The sequence below is a fragment of the Nestor notabilis genome, unplaced genomic scaffold (assembly GCF_000696875.1).
Source record: "Nestor notabilis isolate BGI_N333 unplaced genomic scaffold, ASM69687v1 scaffold13562, whole genome shotgun sequence".
Taxonomy (NCBI): domain Eukaryota; kingdom Metazoa; phylum Chordata; class Aves; order Psittaciformes; family Psittacidae; genus Nestor; species Nestor notabilis.
Window position 1 is genome coordinate 630 of NW_009917048.1, and position 23,644 is coordinate 24,273.

The window sequence follows — 23,644 nt, forward strand, 5'->3', positions numbered from 1 at the left end:
AAACTTGGTGACTCCCAAGAGATTGAAGAGAGATGTTGTTTGTTTTAGCATCTTGTCTCTTGGTGTTGAATTACAAAGAGGATTTGAGCTCCTTACAGACTAAAATGAACAGAAATACAACAAAACAACCTCTTTTAAACCCATGCCTCCATCATAAAGATCCTTGCCAGTGCTGCCTTCCTGCTGTCCTGCTCAAGTATTGAGGTAGCTAAGCTTAAGTTAAAACTGTAACTTAATTTTTAAGGGAAGGGCAGTTGTTTAAAAAGATACGCCTTCTGCAACCTCTCTCCTGTAATCAGTCAATCAAGAAGACAAAAAATTTGCATAAATATCTTTCTGCCGCACTATTCAGATGATCTAAGCCAATCTTTCAAAAATAAGTGCATTTATAGTAATTTGAACTGCCAATGTGAAATGCAAAAGCCAAGGGGCCCAGCTTTTCCTTGCAAAAATTTGGAAGTTTTGTTGTCCCATTTGTCAACTGTACTTGTGCCGTTGCTTGTTCTGTGGAAGAGCAATCAAGACATCTGCTCATACTCAAGTTTGTTTCCAGCTGTCCCGAAAGTTGGATGTAGCTAAGGCTCCCATCAGCAGATACCAATGAGAAGGGCAGGTGTGCAGCGCTCACTGGCATGCTGGCCTTGCTGAAACTCCCTCATCTTTGAACCTCTCCCGTGACTCCATTCTCCATGTGGAGTCATAATCCTTGCTCTGTCTTCAAAGTCTCACAAGCTATACTTTTCTCTACTAATTCAGTAATGTCAAATCATGTCGCTCCCCTGATCCATCTGTAGCAGCCATTGTGTTTTCTCATATCTCTTCTTGTAGCCCCTCTTCACCTATTCATCCATGCGATGACTTACGTGTGGCATGGCCTTCCCTCCCACATCTTTGCATTCCCTCTTCAGGCCCTTCCTTGAAGCACTTATAAGAATCAGCCAGATGCTAATCAGAGGAGAAGCATTTCTCTTATTAAAAAAACCCCAACAAACCCCAAACCCACAATCTTTTCTTATTAGTGACGTAGCCATCACTGTGACAAAAAGGAAGGGACGATTCTGTCTGAGGCTTTTGACATAATTAAAAAAAAAAAGAAGAGCAGTAAGTGTCCTGATAAATAGCAGAGTCACGTTTTTTCTGGTTTCATAAACATGGATCTGGATTAACTGTGATGTGAATTACGCAGAGCCATCCTGGGATTTACGCAGCAGTGTTGAGATCTCATCTCTGTAGACTGCTTCCAAGAGACAAAGCTCTTGCCACATCAGCAGGCTTTTAGAGATCTCTGTCTTTTCAGTCAACTGCACTTTTCTTTTCAAGCTTTCCCCCTTTTACCTGATTCAAAAAGTCACAAAAGGGCCACCCTCAGGGGACTGTATTAATCCTCTTTTCCCATCCCACTCTGTAGAGCATGCTAGTGGACTGCTGCAACCCCATGGGACTCTACTGAAATACTAAACAGCTCTGACCACATACAGATTCAATCTTCCACTCTCTGCAACACAAGCCTAGGACCACTTTCTGAGAGAAATTTCTTCTTAAAAAGAAATGCGTCACAAGCACAAACTTCAACAGAAAGACTGCAAAAGGAAAACACCAGTTACCACTTTGTTTTCTTTTTCCCTGGACATTTGTGGGTCACGCTTTCATTTCCATGAATATTTAAACACATTTGTCCTTTTTTGTCCTTTAATATGAATATTAATTTCAAAGCATGTTCATATTAAATGCAGAAATCTATGAAGTCATCTCTTTGTATTTTCAGAGAAGGGCACAAAAGGCATTGGCTAGAAATCCAGGCAACACCTGTTTCCAAACTGGCCAACTGCTGAGTGTGTTAAGAAAGCCCCATGCCAAGCAAGTTTTAGACAGGCTGGGGAGGCGTGTGTTCATGGCTGGAAGTAGCAACTAGGGAGCAAGGCCTTTGTGGTCCATCACTGTAGATGACCAAAGCAGCTTCTGTGCTACAAACAGTCCAGTGGGTGTCTGGTCAGTTGGTATCTGCAAAGTGCTTCCAAAGCCATTCTGGGGCCTCAGGAGTGTCCAGCAGGACAAACAAGCAGTAAAGTTTGGGGCCGGACCTGAAGTAGCAGACCCGGCCAGAGAACGATTAAGCTCTTTCAGTGTGCCTTTTTTCTCCTGCCATCTCCTGTAAAGGCAGCTTACCTTGAATTGCGGACAGTAAGAAAGAAACATGGGGTAATTTATTTCATCATCCTCTGCCAGAGCAAGATTGTTCCCTGAAGCGTAATTTCTAGTGATTTGTTCTGCTTACCTTTAGAAGACACAAGTAATAGCCTTTATTCCTTTCATAAAAAGACTAATAGACATCAACAGTGGGATTTTTTTTTTCTTGAAAAGGAGCCGAATGTCTTTTCTTTTTTTCTTAATTCCATCTTGCTACAGTTAGTTAATCTTCTTGCAGCAGTCCTTGACTATTTCCCTCCTCCTCAAGGCCCTCAACCTTGATTCAATTCTTTCCTTTTTCAGCCAACTTACAATATCGTTGTTATTTTAAACTAACCCACTAAGGCAAACAGCTGGCAAGGTAATATCTGTGTTCCTACAGGTATCTTCTAACAACCAGACATTTTACTGAATGACAGGAGAAGGGAGACAAATAGGTGATAAAGCCCATGCTTTTAAATATCAGTCCTTTCCCAGCCTTTTGAAAATGATCATGAGGAATGGTGTTAAAGGTTTGGACTAAGGTACTGAAAGACAAAGCAACTTTTTTCTCTCCTCCCCCTCCCCCAATAATATTTTAAAAATACAGAGGAGCAGGGAGTGGATGGGCATGTATAGAGTTAATCTTGTCTGCAAAGTAATTGAGAAAAATATCCACTGGTTTCTGAGGACACTCTATTATCAGCCTAAGGTAGGAGAGCCTCCAGGGATTTAAAAACAGTCAATAGTGCTAAAAAAAGACAGAACAAGCCTTCAGTTCTGGTTGATATTAAGTTAGAGCAATAAGTCAATGTAGCTTTTCCATACCAGCACCATCTTCAGACTTGGATACACAAAGCTGATTCTGGTCTGCAAATGAAGCTGACTCCAAGTCTGCTCAGTGTTATTCCTCCCTGTCTCTGTCCTCTCCCACTGCACTGGCTCCTAAAAGACTGTAGTGAGCCATAGGATTCAGCAACTGGGCAACTAGGTAGGGGATGGTCATTGTAGCTAGGAGTTGATAGTTGCTTCCTAGTCAGATGCTAGGGCCAGTGGAGAGATGTTCCCCTACCTCCTCTCTAGCACAGTAAATGTTGTCATAGCAGTACAGCTAGGAGGTACCCCAGGTATGCCACTTGTCGCCACATGGAGCGGGCAGTCTTCCTATGGGGCTTCTCTTGGGAGAGTCCCTAACACCCCAACCCAGCATGTGAACAGCGTTGGAAGAGCTGGAGCAGTATGGAGGATATTCTGCTGTGCCTGTGATCACTTACTTTAAAATAAATAAGCCTGCTTAGCAGACAGATTTATTACCAACCATGAGGGATTATGAAGCCGAGTCACTTTGATTCATTAGAGCATTCAAAGAGTTTGTGTAAGTTCCTGGAAGCTGTCTGGGATGGTCTTTAACCATCCGCTTACTGTTACCTGATGGAGAAAGGGAAAGTTGGAAAGCACTTGTGCTGAACTTGTGTCTCCCTGTGTTTGGTAATAGACTTTGACAAGCTGTTTAAAGAACTGAGTCTTCTGACTTGTGCTGTGCTGAGCTGCCCTTCCAAGTCAGCTGCACATAGCCTCTTCTATTCTTTCCTCCCTCTCTATAATATTTAATCAACAAAGCCCTACCTCCATTTCCCTGAGGCCACAGTAATGCGTCTTTCTGCATTTAGAAACCTCCTATGCATGTGAATATGTCCTTTGTGCAGTGATGCTGTTTTAATTAGCCATGTCTCTTTTTGGCCAGAAATGCATGAAATGACACTACGGCTTTCCTGCAGCCAAGAGGCAGCACAACACCCTCGGTGCCCAGCGATGGGTGGTGGGAGAGGCTGTGCTGGGAGCTGGTGGCAAGGATTGAAAGGGGAGAGGAGACAAACTGTGTTCCTGGAGCTGGCAGGGGAAAGGAAGGAAAGCTATGGCAGGAGAGAGTAGGGCAGAGAAGGTAATCCTGGGTGACCTTGGGGAAAAGCAGGGAGGCAGAAGAGGTCAGAAAGCATGGCACAAGACATCCTCTTCGTAACAACTAACATGTTGTGGAAAAGAGCTAATTAAAGAAGATAATGTTAGGACAAAACTGTTAGAACTATAATATGCCCAAGACCAAACTGTACAAGGCAACAGTTAAATGCTAGCATAACTGTCCTTAGCTTCAGGAAGACGCAAGTCTGTCCCCGGTGGTCTTCTAATCCTACATTCAAAGTGCTTGTTAGATAACATGCTATTCATCTTTTAGACTTTGTTTCCTTAAAACTGTATGCAGTGTTTTCCATCTGAGTATCAGTCCATTCAAAAAGAGCTGGCTTAGAAACTGCTGAAGTTAACACCTCTCAGAAGCTCCTGTGATGTTCAACAAGTACCCTTTTCATTAGGGAATTACTCCATTTCGTAGTGTTAGATTAGGACTTTTATTGAATATTCCTTAAATCCCTAGTCATGTAAATAATACTGATGGTAAGAAAAATATGCTGTTAATGACTGGATCAAACTATTAAACTGCATACCAATCATGGCTAAATCATTGTCCATTGCAAAGCGATGCCTGTTCTTGGGTTCTGCAATGCCTCATCTTCAGCTTTATTGCTAGACAACAGTGCCTGTCACAGAGGCTACAAGTCACAGTTTGCAGCGTTTCCATTTTGACCGTGGCCTTGCTATGGGGTAAAATGTGGGCTCGCTCTCCCTTCACTTCTTGGTGGGAAGTGAAACACCCTGTGAAATGCTCTCCGAACATCAAAGGGAGGCTGGCAAAGCAGATGAGAGATCTCCTCTGGCTTTCAGTTCTGCCATAAGGAAAATGAACATAATCCTGACCCTAAATGTCTTGTAATTTTTATTAGCTCTCTTTGGCTTGCAGCAATGACCCTGTGAATAATGCATGCTGCTAGATGGCTTTCCTAAGGAAAGAAGGCTTACGCAATCGTATTGTCTGTGTCTACCCGCCTTCTACTTACCCCATAATAACTCAGAAACCAGCTGGCCAATTTCAAGCAAATTTGACAGAGAGAAAGTGGTCTTGAAGATAATTGTGTTAAGTGAAAAAATAAAAAATAAGAAAAGGGGACCATGCAGGGAAGAGACCTCCTTGTAGTGGCCTTAGTGAGGTATGTCAGCACAATTCTGACGCAGGCCTGAAGTGCCCTTTGGATACTCATATCCAAGAAACACATTCATGGAAAGTCAGTTTTCACTGTTTCTGCTGCTCATGCAATGACTTGTTTCTTCACAGATCACTCAGGGTGAGCCCCAGAAGTCATGCTCCAAGCCCGTAGCAGAGGAAGTCACAGAGAGCTGCGAACAGATTTGCCAGTGCAGGCTACCTCCACCGTTACCACCACCTCCTCCACCTCCACCACCCCCGAGGTTGCTAGTGGTGCCAAGTAAGTAGCCGCTGGTACAGTTGTGGCGCACAGAGGGAGAGCGAAGTGATGGGGATGTCTGGACAGACAGAAGGAGAGAGGATGTGGGAGAGGACACAGCTAGCTCATCTTTCATTTTCCACTTAGCAAATGGAAGAAAAAATGTTCTCAGTAGAGACAGAGGTTCCTTTTCTGATCAATGAATAATGCTTGGCTTTTGGAGGAAAACCAGAGAAATTCCCTCCTTTTGCTGTATTATATATGATTCCCTAGCTTTAAATGGTTCTGTAATGCCCTAGGCCTGGGAAGTACTTTGCTACAGAGATGTAGTACTGGCTTCCCGTTGGGGTACATGGCCTCCTGTTTTGCCAGGTGTGCAGCTTGGATGTCTGGGTGCTCCAAGGCAAATGAATTTATAAGCAGCAAACATTCAAACGCCCTGACTAGACCATCCTGCAGGTTTGTCTGTCTTTGAGACAGTGGAGCTCTACTGTTTTACCATAGCAGTGAGTAACATGCACTGATTTTACGTTGCTTGCAACTCTTAAGAGAAGTCAGAGGCACATCGGGAGTCAATGGCAAGTAAGCAGTTTTCTCACTAATGCACGTACAGGCTAAGATTCATCTGTTGCTCTTCATACAAATCAGTGCTGCCAACCCTTACCCAGCATACCTGAGCTCCTCCTAATTTCCGGCTATGCATTCCCATGTCAAACACACTTTGTGCCTGCAGTTCCTGCTGGCTAGGTGTGCCAGTTTCCTTCCACATCAGTATTCCTGTGATCCCTGACACACAGATCCTTTCTGGAGAGTGATAGCTGTGCCGGTGGTCCCCAGAGAGACAGTCCCTCCACAGTGCCGGGCTGGGTGCAGGGATGTGGGCTGGACCTTGCACAGACACTTTCAGGTCCCAAGTGTTTGGTATTCCAGCAAATCTCCTTAATGCCTTTATGTTTTCACGAATCGGTCTCTCCCTAAAAGGCTGCCTATTAATTCTTCTCTTTGCTTAGATAAACTCCACTGGGAACAGTGTTGCAAAGTGTACCTAGCATCCTTCTCTAGTGCCTCCCCAGAGGAAAATATATCATTAGGTAGCTGTTTGTCTTTATCAGCATCATCCCCAGATGTGCAGAAGACATGAAGAAGGCTTCTGCACAGCTTTTAGGATAGGCAGAATTTGCAGTGTGTTTTCTGCCAGGAACGTGCTTCATATTTGTGCCATGCTGCAGAAATTTAAGGCTGAGGCCAGAAAAAAATGACAGTGAAACACTTGGGAAAGGAAGTACAAAGACAGCTTGGAAAGCGGAGATGAAGGTTATTTATAGCAGGAAAAATCTCTTTCAACGTTCAGAAAAATGTAATGAAAAATAATATTGAATATTCCCTTGATCTTTGTTTCACAGTCAGAAAATGAAGTACTTTGCCACTTTTTTTTCTTGTACCTGGGGTACCCCGTTGCCCCGAGGGAGCTGTGTGGCAGAGAATGTGGGCACAGGGACCACCCTTGCTGCTTAGCTGCGCTGGAGGAGGGCACCGCTGCAGGCTGCCTCCCTCCCCGGGCTGCCATCAGGCAGCTGCTCCGATAGTGTGGATTTGTCTCCTGTGAAGTGGGAAGGAAATCATACCAGAAAAAAAGAATTCTGTCATGCGCTGCAAAAAGAGGAAAGAAATCAAATAGGCCTGCCACTGGGATAGCCTGGTGCTTACTCAGGCTGGATTTCCAGGTGCTAACCCAGTTCTGGAAATAAGCTCTATAAATCCAGATGACTAATATTTAAACAAGTTATTTCATTTTAAATGCAATGGAAAAAAAATAGATTACACATTCCTTTCACCAGTAAGCTTTAGAGTAGCAATCATGTGCCTCATCTTGAAAGATGCTTTCATTATTATCAGCTGTCTAGGCACTGTGATTTAGCCCACATGTACAGCAATCCCCATCCTTGTGAGAATGAGCAAGCCTTATGGTTAAATATTGATGTTACAGACACCACTTTTAAACAGCACTCGGAGGAGAGAGTAGTAAAGGGACAAGACAAGCTACTATTAAGTGGTTGACACCAGACTTGCACCTTGCACTTTTTAAGTGGTTAAAGTACTAGAAAGACCTCTGTAAAAAGCAGTGGCCCAGGAGCTGCAATTTTTTTGCCTTTACGAGTTACAGTGTCTATGCCGTGAAGCACTGCATAAAGATGCTGGCATTGCTCTTTCAGCTTTATGAGCCACAGAAGGCTGCAGCTTGCTAGGCACTGTCCTTAGAAACTCTTTTTGCAATCAGACTGAATGTTGTTGGAGGTTTAGATCATCTCTTCATCTTCCTAAAACAGCTGCTGTGGTTTGGGCCTGGTGATCAAAGCCAATAGATACAAAACTCCTGTCTGTCTGGTTACTACAGACCCTGACAGCTCAGTTATCTGCTAAATGAAGTCATCTAGGACTCTTCAGCGTGTCCTGTTTGGTCTCCAGCTGCTGCTATAAAAAAGCAGGAGACCCTCTTTGTGTCCTCTCTTTTAGTCCCACCTGAATGTTTTGCAAACCCTACTTGGATGTATGGGATGGTACTAGGTAACTGTTATTGAGCAGCTGAATGACTCCCTGAGAGGATTTTGTTGTGCTTGGGGACTTTCAGGGACAATTACAGTGCATTTAAGTGTCTCTTTAGACATTTTGATATTGACAGGTTGATCGTCGACAGATCTTTAGCTCTGCTTCTTGCAGATAGATGTATACAAATCTGATCTGTTAGATGTGAACTCCAAAAGTCACAAATAATAACTGGTAAATGTTGTGTTTACTCTGGGGGACAGTAAGCTAATTCTCTCCACAGAAAATGAGTAGAATCACACACAACTTGGCAGTCAGTCTAAATACATGAGCGGTGGTAGAAACACCAATTTTCAAAGCTTTGGGAGTTGCCTCACTGTTACAGTCATGTATTTACAACAGGAATGTGTGGGGTGTGTTTCAGTGCACCCTAAGGAAGCATATAATTCATGTAACAATGTTAATATGGGAAATTAAATAAGATCATGTGGCCTGTGTATTTCCAAACGTCAACAACAAAATAATGGTCTGGTGAATTCAGAGACTGCCTCTGCTTTATGGTATCTAAATGAAGGCTAGGATCAGCCATGCTGGTCCCTGTGGATGTTGGTTCTCTCAATATTGTTAGTTCACCCTTGTCTCTTTCTGTGAAGTGGGACACATGGAACGTGTAAGTTTTGAGTTTCCCGAGCTTCATTGGAGGTGCAGTTAGTTGGCATCCTTCTGAGATACTGCTGTCTTGTTTGGTATAGATGTGTACCTTACTGAGAGTCTTCAAGGAGAGGGGCTCCAGCCTCTAGAAGTAACTAGGATGGTGGGGACTGTCAGGAGACATGGACGCTGACCCAGCTGTGGTTTCTCCAGACTGTCTGGCATATTGATGTTTCTGCAGTAACTCTTCTCATGCAAGCAGCAGCCTGCTCTTTAACCTGTGCCTAGAAAACTGCTCATTGATGTAGTGAAGCGAAAGCTCATGAGGCTTTGAAGGGCTAAGGCCAACTAAGCTTAGATTCTGACAGCAAAGAAAGGGGGAACTTTCAATGAAACTGAGTCTGTTCCCTAGATGTGGCTGTAATGACCTGAATGGAGATAGAGAGCCCAGCCTTTAGTTAACTGTTTCTTTCCCTTCCCCCCACCCATTTGCTTTTCTCCTTGTCTCTGGATTTCAGCCAGGACTAGAGCTAGGTAGATGGAGTACTTGTTTAGGCAGAATTTCAAACCCAGCTTCACAGACCCATGAGATTAAGCTAGTTCAAACAATGTTGACCCTTCAGAATGTAAAGTACTGCTGTTGTCAACCCTTAAACAGTTTGTGAGCACACAGGTTTCTCCAGGGGCATTACAAAGAAGAAAGGAATGTGTTTGGAAGCAGAAGCTAGGCTTTCAAAACAGGAAAGGGTTAAAGCTAGACAACACTGCAGTAAGTATCAGTTTTATCCCGTGTAAGATTTGAGGAAAAAACATTTCAAAAGTGCGTTCTTCAAAATTGTACAAGGAAGAGAAAGGATGTTTAGCATGAATTGCTCACTTGCTGGTTATCAGCATTTGCAGTTTCTTCTACCCATCTCCCACATTAGATGAGGAATCCATGATACTGCCATCCCTTCTCTGGATGATGGAAGTGCCCAGTCAAGCATTGCTTCAGTCAAAATTTAGAGGAGGAAACTGAAATAAAAGTTTTTATCTAAGAACATTAGAAGCTGTGCTACTATTGCTGAGTCTGGATATATGAATCAACCTCTGGCTTGTTGGATGCTTGTACACAGGAAAGTCTTTACAGCTCCTGACCTCAGTGAAAGTTTGCCCTGAGCTATCAGTTGAGATAAAGCATGATCAAGTCAGTGCAAAGCCAAAGTGAATGACATCACTGCAGAGGATCTAATTTCCAGGCTGTAATTGTATGATTTTGTTTTCCAAGGTGAAATCTTTTCCTTTATCTTTAGAGATAGTGCATCTAATTAACTAATTATTTGGGCTGGTAAAAATTCCAAAATAAAAATGGCTAACTGCAGGAAGGATGCAACTTTTTGGCAACGACGTAAGCACAGACATACAGCTTAATTTCAGAAAATGGGCAGTGTCCCTTCAGTGCAAGTAGGAAAGCTAAGGATATTTGGATCTTTCAGGACAGATAATGTATATATATATATAGGCAGGAATCTGAAGTACGGGAACAGTGTGGAACTTGTTAAACTTTGAGTAGGTTTTAAAGCAATTAAAATGTGCAGATTTGGCTTGCTGAATGTTAACAACATAGCCTTTCACAACAAGAACTTGTTACAGAAATAAAAACTGTATGGCTTCAGGACATAAAAGAATAAGAAATGTTTTTCTTCCTTAGGCTTTTCTGTGACCTAAATCCTGGTGGTAGAATAGACAGGGTGACCTGGTATGGATCCAGAGAATGAGTTTGAGCCTCATGCACTGTCTCCACATGGCTTCAAGCAGGAGAGCTGAGCATGTTCCTGATGCTCACCATGTTGCTTCTTGTACTAGCTGGGTAAAGATGTTGATGTGCTTGCCTACACAATGCCAAAAGGGCTTTTGTCTTTGGCAGAAGTCTATGATTGTCCCCCATTTGCAAACTGAATTGAAATACTCCTGAAGGCCATCACATGTTTTAAAACATGAGGTGCCAAAGAATTTGCTGTGGGCAGTTTGTAGCTGCTGCAATATGGGCTGAGCAGCTCAGAGGTCTCTGACTTCAAGTTTCCCCATTGGGCCTTTTGTCTTAGGAGTGCTTTGCACCTTTCCAAACAGCCACCGCAAATGCAGTTCTGACCCTAAAGGCTCAGATGGAAGGACTAGCCTTTACCTACCACTCTTCTGCCAGAAGGACCGGTTCTGAGTAGTTTTGAGATGTTTGGCACACTTGAGGAGTCTTGGATTAACTTCTCGCAATTGCTGACGCCCAAAGGAATTAACAGATAGGGGTGGGTTTGTCTTATAGTATAGGGAAGATGTTTTTGTCTATACTTTGTACAACATAGCGACTACAAAAACTGAACAGTAGTGGAAAAAAGCTACAGTAGCACCAAAATGGCAGGGGTACATTGTCTCCTACACCAAGACGTTTATAGTAATGACAGCTACTGTGAGAGAATATTGTTTTAGTATAAGTCTAGTCTAGACAGTGACTTTTTTTAAAAGCAAGCAGAATGCTGAAACAGGGAAGCCCTTTCAGTTTTGGTAACACAGCTGTCATACTGTGAATTGCAGTCTTGTGTGAGAGTATTGTTTATAATTCACAAAGCAAAACCAAAATTCGATTCTTGTCTTCTCCCACATACACTTTCATTTTACTGAAGGATTGTGACTCTAAGAACTGACAGCAGGATTTTGAGGCTTTCAAATCTAAATTGAAATCCAGCCCTGCAGGCTGGAGTCACGGATAAAGGCACATGCAGAGTCTAATCCAGGTCCCCATCATGTTGTTTTCACGTCACAGACACTACTTTCTGTGTTAGCACAGTGAACCAAATCACTAAGCATCCAAGATGGGATTTAGGCAGAATTCATCCACCTAAATCAGAAATGCAATTATTAAATTGCCTGCCTCAAATTGCAGGCACCTCTGATTTTATCACTAAAGACATAAAGACTTCAAAATCCTGATGAATTTTTTTGGGGGGGGTTTTTTGGTGTTTTTTCTTGGGGGGGGGGTGTTTGTTTGTTTGTTGGCTTTTTTTTTTTGTTGGGTGGTTTGGTTTTTTTTTTTTTTTTTTTTTGCATTTAGCAAAGTTATTTCTGGAATAAAAGTTACAAGTCCTCACCTCCCAGTCAAAATGAGAAAATTAGTTAAGGTGAGGAGATGTCTTAAGCAGCAATTAAATATGAAGTTTGAAATAGTTTGGATATCTGGGATATTATATTAAATCTGAAGAGCTGGATTAGTGACCAGCAAGCAGGTAAGACTGAAAAGGTTCATACTAACACTTTCATGATATAATTCTGCTATCACTTGTGCACCTAAGATCTCCTCGTATTGGGCTTTTGTAAACTCTTGTCTCTTTGTAAAACTCCGGGTAGATCAGACTGTCAATCACAGCTTGCATTGCTTTTCCAAGGCAATGTTTTTCACCACAGTAAATCCTGAGATGTTTTGTCAAGTCTAATTTTTATTTAGGCAAGTGATGAATCTTCCCCCTGCTCTGGGACCTTGCAGATTTGTTTTGAAATTTCCATGCAGTAATAAATCCATATTATGGAAAAATACACTCTCTTGAAAATGCACTGGTTCATTTATATAAAAGTAAGAGCCTCAGGGCAGATTTTGCAGTGGAGGAATCAGTGGGAGTTCTGTTATCTATAGATTAAAAGCATTGTCTGATTTTGAAAAAAGAAGCGTTGGGTATTAAACTGCTGCCGCAGTAGAACAGTCCTTTCTGCTCTGAGATGCATGCTCCAAGAGCTTGATTTCTTTAAATTTTTGTTGTTTTCAGCAAAAGGAGTTGGCTAAGCTGAAGACATTAATTCCCTGTGTGGATGGTGGTCCATTTGTACATGCCAACCATTTCACTGATTAAGAAGATAACAAATCTTCAGGGAAGTTACTGATGAGTCAGAGGCTGCTTGATTTACAAGTAATTGTAGGGTCTCCTGTCTGTGGCAGGAGGAGTTGTGCCTCAACTGGACAGGTCTGAAGTAAACACTTAATTGGCACAAACTGTTCTAGCAGGGAGGGCTAAGTAGCTGACCTTGGTGAAGCAGATCCCCAGAAATGTGTGTTCTGGTAATGGTTTTGTGCATTGTCTTTGTTGTAAACATGATACAAAGGTGTTGCACTGCCTGTGTAATTGCAACTTACGGGTAATTTTTAAGTCAATGTAGCAGATCAAAGAAACAACAGTCTGGACATTTGGTATGTTATCTCAAAGTGAGTACGTAGTGTCCATTAATATAATACACATAGGTTAATAACTGATGCCACTGCAAAAACTGTCATTAATAATTATGTGAGTTAACACTTCCACTAGTAAATCATACCACATTATATAGTAACAAAATGTGAATTCCCAATTGTTATTAAAATGAATGGTTTTATAATTTTGAAGTGGATTTTAAATAGAGCTGATATTTCAACCAGCTCATTGGTTAGAAATATTTTACACAAAAATCTGTTCCTTGACAAATGCTGCTATTAAACTGTACTTTTACCAATGGAGCAGATTCTATTGGATCATCGCTGGACATTTTCCTTTCCTTTTCGAAGCAGTGCATAATCTTATTTTGTAGCCACTGTCAAAGGAAATGACTACCAGTGGAGCAAAGGGAGGGTTTGGTTTAACCCTCAGTTTGATTTGGCAAGCTGCAGGTGCTCTACTTCAGCTTCACAGGGCACCATTCTGCAGTGTTGGCTGCCTACTGCTGTAGGCTTCAGAAGGGAGCAATGGTGACAGACTTCTGTGTGAAGCCTGAGGAAAGTGCAGATAGAAACCAGTAACCAGCTTGCTTGCCTTTACAACTGTAAGGTAGCCTTATGCCTTGTCTTTTAGCTTTCAGAGAGTTAGTTACATGTGTACTGAACGGTGACCGAGGACTTCACGTTGGGCATTTGGCATGGTGAAACTGCTTGATGTGTTAATATTCTATATTTTATGGACACTGCATGAAAATTTATCAGTTGATAAATATAATTCTCTTTTTATTAGAATTAAATTTACCCCTGGTTTGGAAGGCATTTGACACTTCAGTTCCATTTTACTCCGGGAGGATCATCAATTTTATTTCTGTTACATTGAATCCGAATACAATTTGGAAAAGGAACTTGAGTGCAGTAGGGCATGGGAATTACTAATCGGTCTCCTCAGGGACATTCTTAAGTGATAGTTGTAGCCCTTACTCCCAGCAGTAACTGAGCCATTGAAGTGATACAATGATACATGTGCAATGATGCAGTGAATCATCTACGTACTATCAAACAGGAGGATTATGTTTATACAGATGCCCTACACTAGCAGAAGTATCTATCTGCTACATAGTCAATCAGCTCTTCCCTAAAACTCAGACACATGACTTGTGATATGGCTTTCTTTGTAAAGTGAACTCTTTAAAGCTACTGTACTTACAAATCTAAGGTATATGTCTATTATGGTCACACTGTCCATATAGTGTCTGAATGCTCAACAGGCAAACCATTAATTTTTCAGAGATGAACACAAACCAGTGTGGTAGAAACTGCTGCTACTAACACATTAGGAAAATACTCAAAGTATTCCCAAGTCTTCCACAATCTGTGTAAGGAAATTCAGTCTGCAGTTGGCTGAAGCTAGTTTTGTAGCTGCCTTCCCTGAAGGCACTAATTTCAAGAAAGTTTCAGCTCTAAGATGTGAGGCTTGTCCAATCTTTGCTATTATCTGGAAGTTCCTGAGATCTTCAAAAAACCACTAAGGATCTAAGAGGTAGTATCTTAATCATACCAGTAGCACTGAATTTTACTCACATTTCATAGCCTGTGACTTTGATGGCACCGCTCATGTGATTACCATTCATCCTGAAGAAATTGTACAGATCTGAACCTTAATTCAATCTATATATAGAACATTATACCAAGAAAATCTCATTTTTCTGTGGGATTGAATCTGCCAGCCCTGAGGTATCTTATTAATCATTTGCTGGTGAGAGACTGATCATCCATGTAGGAGCTTAGACGTCTGAAATCAATTTCAGCTGTTTGAATTTCAGCCTCCATTATCCCTCCTTTGAAGGCCTATTTGCTGCAAAAGCTGAAAGATGGACAAGCTTTCAGAAGACTTGATGGTGATGTACTGACTCCTGCAAAGGAGACAACGTGCCCACCCTGTGTAGAATGGCATAAAAAGAGTCCAGGGTGCTGCTTTTCCATCTGTCACTGACCTGCTGGGAGATACCAAGAGTCAACTGTCAGCTACTCAGAGTTTCCTTTGTAAACTTTGGATTTGGGACTAGTAGATGTCAAGGACTGAAGATTACTATTATTATTAGGCTCAAAAGTGAACAGTAATTGCTATAGACTTGGTCAGCTGTCCTACTACTCATTGAGGAGGAGGCTGTGCTACCACACAGCAAGAAGGATAAGATGTTTACTGTGCCAGGAGCAAGAGGTAGAGCCTACAGCCATGCTGTCACTCCATGGTAATGAAAGAAAGGAGGAAGCCCGAGGGGCTGGACAGGAACCCGTTGTGCAAACAGCATTATGTCATGTCTTATTTCTTCTCTGTCAGTGATGATACCACTTCAGCAAAACCCTTACAAAGGTGCATATATCAGCAGATCCGGGATTTAACGGCCTGTAAGAGCTATCACTGTATGTACTTACAGTGTCCCTATAGGTGCCACTACCACAGTACCTTAACATGCTCATCTGTGCCTGCCTTCACAGCACCTCTTGGGGCATAGATTTCATCCCAGAGTGCCTGAGGCTCAGTAAAAGGAAGGACTAGCTTTTTAAGGGATTTTATCACCTAAAAATACAGATAGCTGTTAATTGAGCTCTCCAAGCCGCTTAACTCCCTGCAAGCACCCTAAGCCATGGCCGACTCCGCCTTATTTTGGAGAGGACACATGCTTTCTATGTGCTGTTTACTAAGCACTTCCTTGCTGTTGATGAGGCAAGCAGTGAGTGGCCAGCAGATCATGAGGGAGGATGAGGCCAATTTTCTACTCATGTCTTTGCTCCTTGGCAGTAACTTCTTCATGAGATGGCTTTTGCAGCTGCACTGTCCCATGCAGAGGCCTGGCCCCCTGAAATACCTGGTAGCTGGTGATAAGCCCATCTTCTTCCCTAAAATAGCCTGAAATAAACCAGCTTAACTGGCAGAGACAGATATCCAGAAGGCTCATTACTCTTCAGACTGTGGTCAGTCTGGGAGGTGATATTTGCTATGTGATTGAGAAGGAAAGCAACGTGGGAAAATGCATCTCCTGTGCCCAGTGAGTTCCAGTTTGGAAGTGACTTCTTCCACTGGTCGGTAGTTTGTCTGATGTCAAATGCCTCAAGGCCCAGCGCTGTAAGCCTGCAAGCAAAGGTAGCCCTTTTCCCAAACAGCTTGAAGAAGTGTCCACATATTTGATACATGGCGGCAAACCTCTCCTGCCCGTGTTGGAGTTGTTCACGCGTGTCTTGAGCTCTGTGGGTCTCAGCGGGCAGGGTGCTTACCTCAGCAAATGCCAAAGCAGAAGCTTCTGGTTTTTAACAGAAGAAAGCCAGAGCCTCACACAGCAGGGCAGCCAACCGGCTCCTCACAGGGGCGGCCATGGGACAGGCATACCTGGGACATGCTGGCAGGGGACGGACTGCAGTATTTGCAAGTACTTGCAGTCTGCAAGGCTGACTATAGCCCATTACAGGTGTTAAGTTCATCCTTAAAATGTGTTGAGAGTTCACTCACCTCTGTGTATCATACTCATTTTTGGATCCTCTCTAGGAAATCTGTGGCAGCCAAAGCAGGCTGGGGGAGGGATGTATATAGATGTTTGTATGTCCGTATATGCGCATTGTGTTTGTGCTTGCTGAATACTCATAGAAACACACCAATACGCTTTCAGGTTCAGAGTGCCGATATGGCAAAAGCAGACTTAGCGTGAAGGTTCGGTTTGCTCTTTCACTGCCGTAACATGATGAGGTCCCACAGTTTGCTGGGGCAAGCAGATGATCCTCAGCACTGATCTTTCCCTGCTGAAGAATAGCCAGCGTTCTCTGTGCACGTCACTCGCCGCTGGAGAGCCAGCCTGTGTGTTTGTGCAATGGAGTGGATGGTACTGTGCTGGCACATCTCTGAGCCTCTCAGTGGTGCCTCTGTTCAAAAGAACTGAGAATTACTGTCCTCAGGTCAGTGCTGTGCTGCTGTTCTGGGATTGGAGGACTGAGACTACTGTCCCTGTCCACGAGAAGGAGAGGCTGGGGGTGAAGGATTTTTCCAGAATCACCCACCAAGCAATGGGGAGAGCTCAGGTTGGAACCCATGTCCTGAGAGGAATTTCTGTCTTCTACTCATGGTGACACTCTGCCTAAGGAAGGAGAGGTTAAAGTCTATATCATAAGACTCAGAAGATTAAACTTAAGGTTGTATATCTACATACTCAACTTAAAGCATTTGGCTTTCTGAGAGCTCAGAACCTCTGGAAATGAGGCCACCTTCTAAAAGAAATTACAGGGTACTAATTTAAAAGCAAATTTTCGTATCTGTTTCTTAAAGGCACCAGATACCCACTAATCTGTTCCATGACTCCCGCGTTTTGGAAAGCATGCCGCAGGTAAGTCAGGGTTTGCCTGAGTGATGGCTGTCACGGGGAGGCAGTCTATAGGACTGTCTGGGAGTGTCCCTAGGGCTATCTCAGTACTGCCCAGCCTGGCACTAATCCAGGTTGCAGCAGGGAAATCTGAGGGTGCCCACGAGGCTTTCCAGAATGATCGTGTGGCTGTAGGGAAGAGGCTGCCTTGCAAAGCACAGGCTTCAATTCTCATTTGCTTGGGACAGAAACTGATAGGGTGTGATTTAATTGGGGTAAAACCAATTCAGTCCTTTTTGCTGAGGGAGAATCAGATGGTGAGGGAGAAACAGCGTCTCAACGGGAGACTGCTGTTTAGAAAAACACGTGACAAAGATCAGAGGGCGGTGGCTGACGTGAGTGTCCATTGTAAAGATAAATGCCAGTGCCGCGTGTTAACACAGAAGCTAGCTATGATGTAATCTCCTTAAAAGCCTTTTTTCCACAAGGCCTTTAAATGATCATGCTTTACAAAACAGACTCTCCCTCAGTGCTCGCTAACCCTACTCTCCTCCAAAAGACCTTGGCAGCTGAATCCATATTTCACTCCTATTTGCAGGGTCGTACCTCAGTTCTGGCAGGTCCAGTCGGCTTCATCAACAGCTTAATGTGATTAAGGCTGGCAGATCTGGCCATCAGCCTGTTGATCTTTCGGAGCACAAACTTTCCCTTCCTAGCTTTTTTGATAGTCCTTTGACTGCTCTTCTGTATGCATCATCATTCTCCCATAACCATGTAGGACTCTAAACTGAAATACCAGTTTCCTCTGCAGCCTTGCAAAACCAATACAAGTTATCCCACAAGCTTAGCATCATCCCCTCCTGAGCACCTTATGGTTGCCCACCTCATTTCTCTCCATAGGTCTTGGCCACACACTGCTCCTGGGCACAGTCAGCATGCTGGCTTGGGACAGAGGTCTGGCACCTGTCTAGGAAGTCAACAGGGGAGTTTGCTGCTTCTACCCCAGTAATGTAGTTATGACCATATCCAGTGTTTACATCTACTCCCAAGGAGAAGGCAACATGATCCAGAGGGTAGGACTGGCCAGGAGTCAAAAGACATTTTGTTTCCTGGCTTTTTCACTGAGCTGCAGTGACTTTGCACAAGCTGCTTCCTCGCAATGTGCTTCACTTGTGCTTGTGCGACTGATACTTTCATCTGCTATTATTTTTATTTTGGTTCTAATGATATGTTCAGTTTCTAAAGGACTCTCAAATCTGCCAGGTAAAAGCAGCTGCACGAGACCTACCAAGACAGCACAGCAACACTGCAAAATCCAAACCTGAATGCATACAGGTTCAATAGCCTCAAAACCTTAGACTGTAAGCACCACACTTAAAAATCCCCACTCAGCTCCTCTATTTTTCACTGGCTGTATCCAGGCTCAGGATTTTTCACTGGCAGTTCCAGTGCTATTTCTTGCAATGAGCCATGTGCTCCTACATTGCCCATGACCTTCAAAAAACTCCTGCAGAGCTGTGCCTGTCCTCCACCTCCTGCAAACTCCAGTCTCCAAAACTAAGCACAAAACTGAGCATGTTTCTTGTTGCAGAAGGGAAGTATTTTTAGAAAGGGGGAGAAAACTAAGGAGATCAGGAAACTGGGAGTGTAGAATAACAGCATCTATAGTGTAAAAGCTGTGGGGGAGGGAATTTCTCCAGCATCATCCCACACATGTTTTTATCATAGCAGAAGTTCCCACTGTGTAGTGATTGCAGTATCCCCCTTAAAAGTGTCGTAGGAACATATGCACAGAGCAGCTGCATGATACAAACTTGTCTGCAACATACTGTGATAAACAGAAGTATCATCTGCTACAGGAATAGCTGCTTTCCACCAGTATTATTTAACCTAGCTACTCCAGGGAGGCAGTAACAGGGCAAGCTTTCTGCTGAGCACACCACTATTGCCAGGTGGTAGTTGTTTACCCAACTAGCTCGTCGCACTGTGGAAGTGACCCTGTATTTACAAGCAACAGAAAGGGCACAGATCTATAAGGAAGTAAAAACAAATGAAAGAAAATCCAACATAGGTGGTTTTTTTTCTGAATGGCAGTTTCCTTCGAAAGTAGGTGATTTTTGTTTTCTTTAAACCAGTCTATTGCACATTGTATATAGTTACAGCCAAGGGTGGTGGGGTAGGATATTGCTGGTTTAAAGCAGTTCTTTGGTCTTTCCTCACTGGGTAGCATCTTCGTCCTGTGCCTGTTCTCTGTGTAGGATCACAGGGAACAGGTCCAGCAGAGCAACTTTCTGGGTCACTGCTCTTGGGGAACTGTGAAAAGCCAAATCCTTTCCATCATGTTCGGATTTAGTGGAGATGAACTTGCCCAAGTGCGCTTCAGCTGTTACTGAAGCTGTAAAAAAAACCTGCTGCATTGACCCAGCCCCTTGAGTTAATGATGGCTGATAATAGATCTGGCTTTCTGTGCTGCCCATCACGCACCCTTTCCCTGTGCTAACTCTCTAAGAAAGTAACAGTGTCTCCGTCACTTTGAGCAGAACAGCCCCAGGGAGCCACAGTGCGGTAGGAATCTCGTTTTATTGTCTTTGCTGGATTTAATCCACACAACACTGCTTTAGTGTTTGGAGCTCCCCTTTAAAATTTGTTCTGTTTCTGCTTCTCCGGGGGAAGCAAGGGCAAAGCAGCAGCAGGGCTGGGCCACATGCCAACCATTGTGCCCACCCAGAAGCTGCAGAACCAGAGCATCTCCATGTTGGACATTTAAACATCATAAAATCACAGGGCACCATGATCGCAGCTGCCATTGGGAGGGAGGAAGTCTGCCCAAAGCCCTCTGGCCAGCAGTTAGATGGGTTTGAGTTATGACCATGGCTTATCATGGGGCAAAGTTTTCCCATTGCAGTTGTGGCCAAATCCACTTTATCTTTCTTTAGGGTGTGTAAATGCAGCTGGCAGTGGCACCTGTGCCACCACCAGCTCACGTGGTTGAGGCTGGACCTGCTCAGACTCCTCCTGTCTTGGATTTACTGTAGCGGAAATCTGGGAATGCCTCTATCTTGCCCTCCCTGAGTCTGCTCACAGTCTTTGATCTGCATTTGCTGTGAAGTCTGGAGACGGTGCCGAGGAGGGTTATGGCCTCTTGCAGGCTGTTTGCAAGGCTGTGGCCAGCCAGTTGGGGAGGGGGGTTGACCCAGCTCTCAGGGCTCCTGTTGATACCAGCATAGCCTTTGGCACTTGGTGTGATGTGCTCCTGCATCTCCCCTTCAGCAATTCAAGCATGGCCTGGTGTATTATCTGCAGGCAGCAACTGTAAAGGGAGGTTGATGAGATGGTTTTTGGACCTGCCAGGAAGACAGCGAAGTGCATCCATTCATATCTTACAGTTCCTGTATCTTCGAAATGAATCATTTCAGACACATACAGAGGTGCCCCAAATGTGAATACTTGCTTTTATGTGTTCAGCTGATGTAAGGAATCTCAAGTGCAGGAAAAAAGGAGAAGAAGAAAATTAGCTGGTAGAGTTTCTCACGTATTCTGTCACCAACACTTACTAATAAATCCTGTGGAGCCACTCAGAATACAAGCACGTTTAAAAAACTATTGGCAGCAGTTTCATTGATAAGGATACATATGTATACCCCTTTATATGCATACTTTAAATATATATCTATCATGTACATATCTTTTCTACATGTATGTATGTTTATCCACATACATATATATGTATGTGTATGTATATATGTATGCCTACATATTGTGTTTATATACATATATATACATATACATATATACACATATACATATATATATGTACATATATATATACACACACACAAACACCAGGGAGTTCCTCTGATAGCATGCAGAAACCTGACATGGTTAGACAAGTCTCTTCTTCATCTGTCAGTGGAAAGTGGCAGTCTCTCCTCTGTGAGCCAGTGTTTGTATCCGATCACCGGCCTGAGCATTGCCTTTTGTGGGCAGCTGTGGTTGCAACGTGAACATGAGCTCAGGTTTCCCTCTGGCCATGCACAGACCCCAGGGCCTGTGTGTTGGGGCAAGCGTGAGGCTGGGGTGAGCAGAGGAGAGGCTGCATGGCACACGTGCATGTATGGCTTTCTGCTGTGGCAGGAGGCACCAAGGGCCCCCATCTCCTGATCAGCCTCCTCTCCCCCATCCTCACAGGAAATTTGCCCCTCAAATCCAAGTGTGGATGGATGTGATTCAAGGGGAACTCATACTTTGCCTATTCCTGAAATGCCTTTTAGAATAACAGCTGAAGATCTATATTTGTATCAAGTTCTATCAGTACTGCAAACTCCATTAGAAAGTTATTTTGAAGGATTTGTTTTTCCCGTGCCTCTCACCGTTAGCTGCTCTGGGTACACACAGCGCGTTCCTACCACATAGATTATCCAGACACATCTGTAGTGGTTCCTACATGACAAGGTACTGCAGAGGGGACGCTTGAGCTAACGCTAACTCACAGATCTCTCCACATGACTCTCAGGTAACAAAACCTGCATTCAGAGAGCCCACAGCCTCCAGTTCTCTGGGAACTGGGCTCCTGACCTTCATCAAGATTTGGAGTAGTGCTTATGAGCATCATCGTGCGGATGCTGGGACAAGGTCCTCATTTGGCACTGGTCTTCATGGCTGGGTGCACTTCTGCTAGTTTACATCACTTGAGCTCTTGGCCCTTTTTTATTAGCTGCCTAGAGCTTCACTCTGATGTACAATTAAGTTAATCAGCATTAAGTTAATCAGCACTCACTTAGGGGTGAATGTGCACTGCTGGAGGGAGTGAAGGGCCTCAGCATGAAAGCAGACAAGAGACCTCGGGCTCAGCACTGAAATCAGCTTTCTCAAAAAAGATGGGGGCACATAATGGAGGCTTTCCTTGTTTCTCATCTTTTACACAACAGAGTGTTTATAGAGTATCCAAGCCTTGGTATCTGTGTGTGTGTGTAACTGTTCCTCTGTAGGGTTTCTCCTCCCAGAACCCAAGTTATTTCACATTAATCAGGGAATTCATTAGACTCCTCTATTCCACAGGGGTTAGACACCTTGCTGTGAAGAGACCCAAACTGCAGCAGACTGAAAGTCCCTCTCCATGTTTAACTAGAGTGTCTTGGAAGTCTTCCCATATATCTTGACATCTGAAATCATATCTAAACCTCTGCATGTTTTCTGGACTTGTTCCTGCATCCCAGTGTGATAATGGCTATAAGAACTAGTGGATTCTCTCTGTCTTTCAAATGGAGATGCCTACGTGCAAATTATGTGAATGTATCAAAATTAAAAGGCAAACCCTGCCTTAGCCAGCAGATCAACAGGTGTCTAAAATATGTGACATACATAGAAGTTGGTAGAAACCTGCATCTCCAATTCCTTTTAAGTTCCAACCAAGACTGATAAAACACTAGAGGCCCTTCGAATATGAGTCTGCCGTTTAATAAAATCCAGTCTCGCTTTCTAGCATGCTAATTAAAAGTACATGGCTGATTCAAGCAGCCCTACAATAGCAAGAGGAGTGCTGCAGGCATAGAGATGGCAGGGCTTAGCCTGTTGTTGAGTATACAATATTAAAAACAGGCAGATGTCTTATAAAGATGATTACGCCAGCACTCTTGACCTTTCTGCAAGAACAGGAATAAAAGCAGGAGGGAAAACAATAATCAGTTTTGATTTATCTTGAAAGCGCTCTTCCTTTTTTAGGCATGAAGCTACTGTTGCTGTAGAGAGGTGAGGGAGGTCGCTGTCACCCTTCTATGTCACATCAGTGCACACTCACCAGCTGCTGTGAGTGGATTGACACACTCAGACCTCAGCCAGAGACACCTCCCCTGGGACTGCACATGGGAGCATGGGTCACTGCCTCCCTTAGCTATTTTCCGGCTCACCCTGTGTTTGGTTTGTTTCTTTCTGTTTTATTTTGTTTTGCTTTGCTTTGTTGGGCTGGTGCATGAGTGAGAGCCTGAGGAAAGGGGTACCCTGATGCAGGCTCCCTCCCTCAGCACTGCTGCCAAGGACTGCACAGAGGCACCACTGAGCCCAGCATAACCCCCATGACGGAGCACTTACTCTCTCCTGACAGACTTGTTGGCATTACTTTCTAATGGCCCAGCATTCTCATATGAGGAGCAATTAGCCTACAACCCATATCACAATGAAAAGTAATAACTCTGATCAAAACAAGTGTCAGGAGTACTAGATTTCCAAAATCTGAGCTTTGTAAAGTACAGCCATGATTACTAAAGATAACCTGAGGGCATATCCAAGGATTCCAAGTCCCGTTTCTATATTCTGTTGCAGTCAGTACATCTGCTTTTATAACATACACGAAGTGATTTAATGCTTAATCC

At 43.6% G+C, this 23,644-nt stretch overlaps 1 protein-coding gene across 1 annotated transcript in view; it reads left to right on the forward strand.

Annotated features, from left to right (window-relative positions):
- The first annotated feature begins 5,229 nt into the window (after positions 1-5,229).
- The window catches only part of PRIMA1 (proline rich membrane anchor 1), a 37,356-nt gene continuing 18,941 nt past the window's right edge, over positions 5,230-23,644 (forward strand). The window contains exons 1-2 of the mRNA XM_010024909.1: positions 5,230-5,267; positions 5,389-5,543. Of these exons, the coding sequence (XP_010023211.1) occupies positions 5,230-5,267; positions 5,389-5,543 (193 nt within the window). The remainder of the gene's footprint in view (positions 5,268-5,388; positions 5,544-23,644) is intronic.